We start from the raw sequence: 9,341 nt of genomic DNA, 5'->3' as shown, positions 1-9,341 counted from the left end.
TGAAAAAATCATGTCCTCATGTACCAAGCTAATCAAATATCACAAAATAATATAAAAAATATTTTATATTCTTGTCATTTTTTTTAAATGGATGTCAACTTACTATTCTTTTCAGAGAAGTGTAATTCTATCACCGTATCGTGATTTGACATGTGATATTGTGGAGGAAAGAGGATCCTGAAAAAATCATGTCCTCATATACCAAGCTAATCAAATTCCACCACATAATATAAAAAATATATTTTATATTCTTGTGATTTATCTTTTTAAATGGATGACAACTTTTAATTGGATTGAGACACAATGAGACATGAAAAAGTGGAACACGTGATCCCATAGACTGTCCCAAATAAGCATGTCTTCGTATCTTGAGCTAATTAAGTTCATCAAAGTAATATAAAAAAAATTTATTTTGTGTTTTTTAAAATTTTCTTTTTAATTTAGTGACACTTTCTCATTACACCGAGACAGAAAATTAGGATACTAATAAAGATATATGATCTTTGTCATATTGCTTAGGTTGATTGTCATAGTTGTCATTGGCATTGTAATCATGTGCTCAATAACACCTATCAATTATCATATGCTATTTCTTTCTATTAGTTACTTGTTTTAGCATGAGAGAAACTATTCTTTATTTAAAAATCAACCAAAAGATGTAGCCGTCTTAGCTAATTTTCCTTTGGAAATGCGAAGAATGAAGTTTCTATTTTTCTATCTTTAATGAAATATTGTCCTTTTGTTAATATTATTGATTTATAGAAAAACAATTATTCCAAAGTATGACGTGACTGAAACGTGCATTGACATAAACAATTGATGAAAAAGTCTTTCTTCCACACAAAAAATTAGAATATTCATCAAAATATTACTGTGGCAGCAGGGACTAAATGTTCACTAGGAGTTGTGAGAATATTGATTTAATTTTAGGAAAATGAATAATAAACCATAATTTTGTCAGGTACAAGGAATCATAGCATATCGAATGAGTAGAACCGACCAAATTAAATGGTAATCAGTGCAATTATTAGGTAAGGGAACAACATCTTAACATTCATATATATTATATATAATTATAAATAAGTGTCATGCATTTTGTTTAGAGTGTAATAAAGGACAGCTTGTAAATTGCTGATGCTCTGAGGCACCTCGGACAAGGCCTTAGTGTCTTAGTGGATTGCTTAATTCTAGGGTTGAATTAAACTCGTGCCTATATTTTAATGGAAAAAGTGTATAATGTCTATTTAAATTTTATGTTTTTTTCTTGTAAATGGTCACTACAATTTTTTTTTTATTCTAATTATCCTTAGACTTTATTAATTGATGAAATTTGTCACTTTTATACATTATTAAATTATTAGTAGGTTAATAACGAAATTGTTACAATCACACTCACAATAGTAAAAATACTACAATATAAGTTAGACATCATTACTATTGGGAAGAAATTACCATTAAAATATAAAATTGTTTGCCAATATGACATGTAACTTTAAATTGCTTAATGCATTTATATATATATGAAATAAAATATAAAATGCATCATATAATTTTTTATTACTATTAATTTAACATTATTTTTATGTAGAGACAATTTCACCAATAATTAAAGTTTAAGGAATAATTAAGAAAAATTTGATGATACCTAATTGTAAACAAAAGATAAAGTTTAGAGTGTTTTTACATATTTTTTCAAACTATAACCAACTCTAAGGTTGATTCATATTTTTTTAGACGTGTACGTAATATGTTAGGATATATACTAATTACATTAATTTCTAACATACTTATTTCTTTCTTAACACAACACTGCTTCTTTAATCTGATTTCATACCATTAATAACATTCAGATGGTAAATTAGTCAAGTTTCGTAAAAATATTAAGAATTAGACTTCTTCTATATAGAAAATACTTATTAGTATTGATAAAGTTCACTTATGAAATGTTCTTTGATTATTTTTTATACAGGAGGAACTTAATTAATGACAAGTTCACAACATTAGAATCAGGTAAAAATTATAAAAGGCAATTGATAATGTGGTAAAAAACTATTTAACTCACCGTAAACGTGAACCACCACTTCCCTCACAAATTCATTTTTTCTGTTTTCCTACTTTTGCCCCATTCTTTGTATTGTCCACCAATTATGACTCCATTGTGCCATTCAAAAAGGAAAATGGAACTAACAATATTTAAAAGATAATGATATTTTTGAAAATAAAATATTGATATTTTTCTATCATGCTATGGAGAATAGGTTAGAGAGACTAATCTTTGGGCATTTTCCAACCCTTAAAACCCTCTCAAAAATGTATTATTATATATCATTTTCTTTTACAATCCAAAAATCAAACTCACAAGTCCATTACATTTCATTTTGTCCTTGGGATAAGACACAATCTATAAAAGTTTTTTGTTTTCTTTTTCATATGACATTTTTATTTTCTATATAACATCTTCTTCTCTTTGTTTGCCCCTATTAAAAACATAGATTATCTCTATTTTTAATTGTTAATACTATTATTGACACTACTAATTAATGAGTAATATTGAATGAGTATAAAATTATAATTTTATAATATATTTTTAAAAAAATATGAAAATTAAATATTTTTATTAGTATGTAAATTTAATTAGAATTGTCTTAAGAGAAAGGTACTTTGTTCACATGCCCAATTGATATAAAGCTTTCCCACTTATTGCACTCACACCTACCCTATGATGCAGACTCAAACGTGAGATATGCATGCACCAATTTAGTGCACCCTAGTCTTTATAAATATCTGCATTACCCTCACTTTTTATATATAATGTCCAACCACACTTCTCATATCAAATTACTCTCTCTAGCTGCAAATTACATAGAAAAAACATATATATAGAGAGAGACTAGCTAGGTAGAGATATGTCAAATCTGAGCAACGACCACAACCATAATGACTCATTTATCAAGATTCCAACAATAAAGTTTACTAAGCTTTTCATCAATGGAGAATTCGTGGATTCGGTTTCAGGTTCTAAATCGTTTCCACATCATCAACCTTAATTCTATTGCACTAATAATGTCTCATCATTTTGTATTATTATTTTTGTTTTGTTTTTTGGTTACAATAAAATATATATGAGAAGAAATGTTACATAAAAGTTATAACAGTTTGGGTAGAGGGGCTGATAGGTTCGATAAAACTGAGTAAAAAGTCCATGAAGTTGAAAAATTAGTATATGAATGTTTTATATATTAATAATTGATCATGCATTAACACATTTAAAAATATATTTTATTGTTAATAGCTACCTTAAAAGTTACTAATTTTTATATAAACAAAGTTTAGGGTTTATACACGTGTAATTATGGATACTATTATGTATACAAGTAATTTGTATATATAACATTGAAATGTAGAATAAATGAGTAAAACAATAGAGGTATAAACTATAAAGTAGTCTCACACAAAACATTTGAACTATTATTACATATGGAACTCATTTATGGAAGAATGAAGCAAATGTTGAGATCTGACTTATTTTCTATTAGAATGAAGAAGTACACTCCAATAGTTAAACATATTTTCACCATATTATTTTTTTTTGTTACTATTAATGACATTCTTTTATCTTTTAAGTAAAAAATTAATTTTTTTGGGATATATAGCAACCATTCCTAACAAGTATCGCTTATAAGAATTGAATATTGATTTTTTGGTCAACTTAAGAACCTAGCAAAACCTTATACCATTAAATCAATATTTTGTTAGTCGATTGGTCCCTTATTATATTTTTAAAGAAACTCACATGTATGAATCACAACATTTCAACTTTTGCTTTTTTGACTTAGGATATAGTTAGCATGTGTTACATCTTAGCACAACCAACCTTGGGACAACACTATTTTTAAAAAGAAAAGTATATAAAGAATATAAAAAATTTAGCATTAAAAATCGTATATCTTGCATATGATATTTATTATGTCAATTTCCTTAGCTTTTGGCAAATTGCAGAGAGTTGCGGTAATTAACTAATAAAGTTTAAAGAATGTTGGGGTAATTATAGACACAAGTGAATAACGACTATAATTTCAACAGCATTTAAGAGAATCAAACACAACATTCCCTAATAATATTGCCAAACCACCATCCTAATTTTTTTACAAGATTAGTTTTAGTGTAATGGAAAAAAGTGATAGTAAAGACACTTAAACTATTTAATGAATTGACATCTTAATATATTTAACCTAATTAAAGCAATATAGGTCCCACTTTCTTAATTTACAAGCAAGCATGATCCATCATTGTGATGGAAATGTACCATTCCTTTCTTTTTCAAAATTAAAGTTTAAAAGTTAAAAAGTTACACCAAAAAAATTCAGCACATAACTACAAAACAATTAATCTATTGGATTTTTTAGTTACTATTTAAAATAAAAATGATTTCAATTTTTACAGTAATTGTTCATAAATATTATTGTGAATAACGTGTTAAAGTTTTATGCATTTTGTACATTTGAAAAAAAAGGAAAAACGTTTGAGACCGTGGATCCAAGAACAGAGGAAGTGATAACAGAAATAGCAGAGGCTACAAAAGAAGATGTTGGTATTGCTGTGAAGGCTGCACGTGAGGCATTCGATTCCGGTCCATGGCCACGCATGACCGGTGCTGTAAGCTCATAACTTCACCAATATTGTTATTATTTAGATATAATGAAATAACATTTAGACATAATGTTATATAACATTTTCTCCCTCGAATGCAAGTGCAATAATAACAATTTGCCAGATTCTTATTCGAAAAAGCATAGTTTTGAAAGTAGTGAGCAACAACTAATAATTGATTGATAGGAGAGAGCAAAGATTATGCTGAAATGGGCAGAGCTAATTGATCAGAACCTAGAAGAAATAGCAGCATTGGATACAATTGATGGTGGAAAATTATACAGTTGGTGTAAGACTGTGGACATTCCTGCAGCAACCAATATTCTGCGTTACTATGCTGGTGCTGCTGATAAAATTCATGGACAAGTGTTCAAAACATCAAGGAACCTTCACTTGTATACTTTGATGGAACCTGTTGGTGTTATTGGACAGATTATCCCTTGGAATTTCCCTACCATCATGTTCTTCACCAAGGCTAGTCCTGCCTTGGCTGCTGGGTGCACCGTGGTCCTTAAGCCGTCCGAGCAAACGCCTCTCTCGGCTCTCTTTTATGCTCATCTTGCTAAACTGGTATGGTTAAACAATTTGGTTGGCTTTAATTGTCATTTAGGAGCATTAGCATGTTAGATATCTTGGCATAGCAGAAGTCTATGTTTGGTAAGTGTTAGTGTTAGAGATAGTTAGATATGGTGGTTAATATAGGCCAACTCTACACTCATTCATGTCATTCTTTTTCATCATTGAATTTCAATTATTAGAATTTCAATTTTCTATCAACTATTTCTTATCATGCTAACAATTGGCATACCGAACTCGTAAGTGATGAGATGAGACTAAGCTGGCATGGTTTTTTGGTTTTCCCTTTTCGTCAAGGCTGGTATCCCAGATGGAGTGCTCAATGTAGTACCCGGGTTAGGCTCGAATGCTGGAGCTGCAATAAGCTCACATATGGACATTGATGCGGTAATTTTCATGTCGAACATTATATAACATTGATTCAGTTGAAGATACATTGTATTTGATTCCAATTAGGCAACTGCTAAGATTTTCTTTGATGATGTTATGTTATAGGTCAGTTTTACAGGTTCAACAGAAACAGGTCGCGAAGTAATGAAGGCTGCAGCCATGAGTAATCTGAAACCTGTCTCGCTCGAATTAGGAGGCAAGTCACCAGTCTTAATTTTTGATGACGCCGATGTGGACGAAGCTGTTGATCTTGCTCTCTTTGGCATCCTACACAACAAGGTATAATTTGCTTCAAGGAGATCTTGTAACTTAAAAAGAATAAAGTGTTGTACATTTCATAACCCTGCAATTTTCAGGGAGAAATCTGTGTTGCATTTTCCAGAGTTTATGTCCAGGAAGGGATTTATGATAAGTTTGAGAAGAAGGTGCTGGAGAAGGCCAAAAATTGGGTAGTTGGAGACCCTTTTGATCCTAAAGTTCAACAAGGTCCTCAAGTAAGGATACTTTAAATTTGCACAAGCACTTCACTGTTATTAATCCCCCTACTATATACCAACAAGGCGTTATAGTCTAGTAATTTAGGATTCGCTAGATCCCCAGAACGACCAAAAGGTTGAGTGTTCAATTCCCGAGAGTAACACTTGTTGGGAGGAGTAGTCATGCACCCCGGAAGAAATCAGTTCCTTAAAAAAAATCTTCATACCATATTCTTTTTCAATCTTAAAGTAGATGCTCCAAGAAAATGAAAAATGTTAAACATGATTCTCCTCTGCTCATGATTTTCTACTGCAGACTAGTAAGGCGCAATTTGATAAAATTCTTTCCTATATTGAGCATGGAAAGAAAGAAGGAGCCACCCTCTTGACTGGTGGTAAGAAACTAGGCAACAAGGGATACTACATTGAACCTACTATTTTCACCAATGTTAAGGTGTATTCCTATTCCACAACAAGCATGAAACTAAAAATCTAGAATAAATACTCATTTCGGCCTCTCATGTTTTTTCAATCTTACCATTATGGTCCCTCAAAACTTGAAAAACCCAAAATTGTTCATTTTTTTAAATGTAGGTCAAATTAGTCTCTACTAGGTGTTATAAAACATGTTAAAAAAACTAATTTGACACGCATTTAAAAAAATTTATGACTATTTTGAATTCTTCAATTATTGAAAGACCAAACTGGTAAGGTTGGAAAACATGAGAAACTAAAATGAATGTTACTCAAAAATCTATCATAATTGGACAAATAACCTTATTATTCTATTTTTTTCTAAAAATTTGTTTAGGAGGACATGCTAGTATCACAAGATGAAATATTTGGACCTGTGATGGTACTTTCTAAGTTCAAGTAAGTATTCCTTTTTATTATCTTATCAAAGAATAATGTATGATTATTATACACCTTGATGTTGAATTAATATGTTATATCTTATAAAAAGGACTATTGAGGAAGCAATTAAGACAGCCAACAACACAAGATATGGTTTAGCAGCAGGGATTGTTACAAAGAACTTGAATATTGCCAACAGTGTTTCAAGGTCTATTCGTGCAGGAATCATTTGGATCAATTGCTTTTTTGCCTTTGATATTGATTGCCCTTTTGGAGGGTTTAAGATGAGTGGTTTTGGAAAAGATTATGGATTAGAAGCACTTCATAAGTACCTTCAAGCTAAATCTGTTGCTACTCCTATTTATAATTCTCCTTGGCTTTGAAATTTTCATTTCTTGGTGCTTGTAGAAAATAAATGTATGTGGCAGCTCCTATTTATAATTCTTCTTTTACGTGCTGAACAATGTTAAGTTTTAGACCTTGGTAGCTGGGGTGATTGTTAAAATAGATGTGTTTTCTGTTTTGTATAATCGATTAACAATATGGTTAGTCGATTATGTAGTTAGTTAATTCAGTTAGTTAAGCTAAGTTTTGTTTGTGATTTTACTATAAAATGTAAGTCTTACACCTTTGTAATCACAATTCAATAATGAAAATATTATGAATTATTCTTCGATATTATGAAGCTTGAATCTTTGTTCTTCTTATTCCTATCTTGAGTTTTTTCTTTACAAGTATGGAAATCCATGTTTTAGTGATTATTTGGAAAACATGGTAGAAATCAGGAATTCAGAAACTGGGATTTTGATGAATGGTTGAAGAGTTTAATGTTTGACATTGTATTAGAAAAAAATAATTAGAAACATAATATCTGAAGTTCAAATTAGGAATTCACAAACTTGCCATTATTGCTAAAATATTCATTACATTCAAATTTGGTGGCTGGACCTTTTGACTAATTTGTATATTATTATTTTTTTGTTACAAGTTGATGACACTGCGTCCTAAACAAAAATAACAATAGAAATAATAATTCACACAGAAAATGCAAAACCGCGTCTAAAAAGAATGGGAGTTCGAGAAGGAATATAAGAAGAAGGGATATATAAATACTATTTATATAATAATTACAGAACAAACAAAATCTGGAATTTCCTCACATAATATAAATAATCTCATGTAATACATGAGATTATCATAGTACATGTCGAATAAAAAATGTTGAAAAAATAATTTCCTAAATGTAATAAAAACAAAAATCAATGGAACATGTAGGTGATTGCTAGAGCCACCAGCATAAGAAGGTAAGCAATTCCTTGATCAACGGTACTGCCTGCTATTAATAAATCAACAAGATTAAATTAAAATGAAATAAAAACATGAGTTTTATTAATTCAATACTTAAATGGAAGAGTTTATATATATATGTAAGAACAGTTTGTAAAAAATAATAATATGAATTTATCTAGTACCTTAAAATAGCTTATTAAAAGCATTTAATTAAGTTGTTTATCCAAAATCGATTAAATAGTTGTGAAAGAAAAGAAAAAGTAGTAAAATTTGGACTCACCATCACTAATAGGAGGAAGTGCTGGAGAAAGAGGCAAGTTCTGAGCTTGACCAAGATGAGAGATTGCCATCAAGAACTTATGAAATAAATATTTTTCTGGAAAATGATAGAAGAAATTGGAGTGGAATAAACAAGGGAAAGTAGAAAAAATCTGAAAAGGTTATTATTATTATTATGTGTGTGTTTGGAGAGAGGGAAAGAAATGATGGGTGGACTTTATAGGTGAGGGAGAGAAGAAGGTGGAAGATGAAGAAACTTTGGTGTATTTTGAACTAATAAAGGAAGAGTGAGTTTGGTCTTACGTCAATGATGATGTCTTTGTAACTTACTCCATATATATATATATATTTTAAATAAAATGCTTTTATGACTTTTGTCAACAAAATTCTAACATTTAAATACTGTAATTTACTTTGTAATATATAAATGATAAATATTTAAATGATATATTTATACATATTTACTTTGTAAAATTTACTTATATTGATAATATATAAAATTCACACATTAATAGTTGTTCATATTTTGATTGTTTGTTCTAAATAACTATAACTTTGAGGTGAATCATACAATAAAAATGACATATATCCCTCAACTGAATTCTCATATTAATCTTCTTACTCATGAAAAAGTAATATATAAGATATTATCTTTTGATATATGTTACTTTATTATGGATAAGAGAATTAATTAGGAGGATTTTGAGGGGATCTAGCTAGGGTAGTTGATGGTTGTATATTTTGTGCCTTGTAAGTTTGGATTCTCAAGCAACAACCATCAATGATTGAGTACCAGGTTCTCTAGAACATGTTGACAGCTCAGAA

The 9,341-nt window shown here is 29.6% G+C and overlaps 1 protein-coding gene and 1 long non-coding RNA gene across 2 annotated transcripts; one reads left to right on the top strand and one right to left on the bottom strand.

Moving 5' to 3' along the window:
- LOC109343001 (aldehyde dehydrogenase family 2 member C4-like) lies at window positions 2,807–7,385 on the top strand. The gene is made up of 9 exons (XM_019581099.1): window positions 2,807–3,015; window positions 4,514–4,656; window positions 4,837–5,220; window positions 5,524–5,613; window positions 5,722–5,895; window positions 5,973–6,110; window positions 6,409–6,546; window positions 6,904–6,965; window positions 7,057–7,385. Exons 1-9 carry the CDS (start codon window positions 2,907–2,909, stop codon window positions 7,328–7,330), a joined length of 1,512 nt encoding a protein of 503 aa, XP_019436644.1. The 5' UTR covers window positions 2,807–2,906; the 3' UTR covers window positions 7,331–7,385.
- Window positions 8,139–8,775, bottom strand: LOC109342519. Its single transcript, XR_002107063.1, has 2 exons — window positions 8,518–8,775; window positions 8,139–8,280 (listed from the first exon to the last, which is right to left on the bottom strand). It is a non-coding gene; the product is annotated as an uncharacterized LOC109342519 (long non-coding RNA).

The sequence above is a fragment of the Lupinus angustifolius genome, chromosome LG03, assembly GCF_001865875.1.
Source record: "Lupinus angustifolius cultivar Tanjil chromosome LG03, LupAngTanjil_v1.0, whole genome shotgun sequence".
NCBI lineage: Eukaryota > Viridiplantae > Streptophyta > Magnoliopsida > Fabales > Fabaceae > Lupinus > Lupinus angustifolius.
This window is presented reverse-complemented; position numbering and strand designations above follow the sequence as displayed.

Coding starts and splice junctions, on each gene's coding strand:
- LOC109343001 (XM_019581099.1), top strand. CDS start 2,907: ATGTCAAATCTGAGCAACGACCACAACCATAATGACTCATTTATCAAG. Junction 5,896..5,972: donor TTGGCATCCTACACAACAAG/GTATAATTTGCT, acceptor TGCAATTTTCAG/GGAGAAATCTGTGTTGCATT. Junction 6,111..6,408: donor AAGTTCAACAAGGTCCTCAA/GTAAGGATACTT, acceptor TTTCTACTGCAG/ACTAGTAAGGCGCAATTTGA.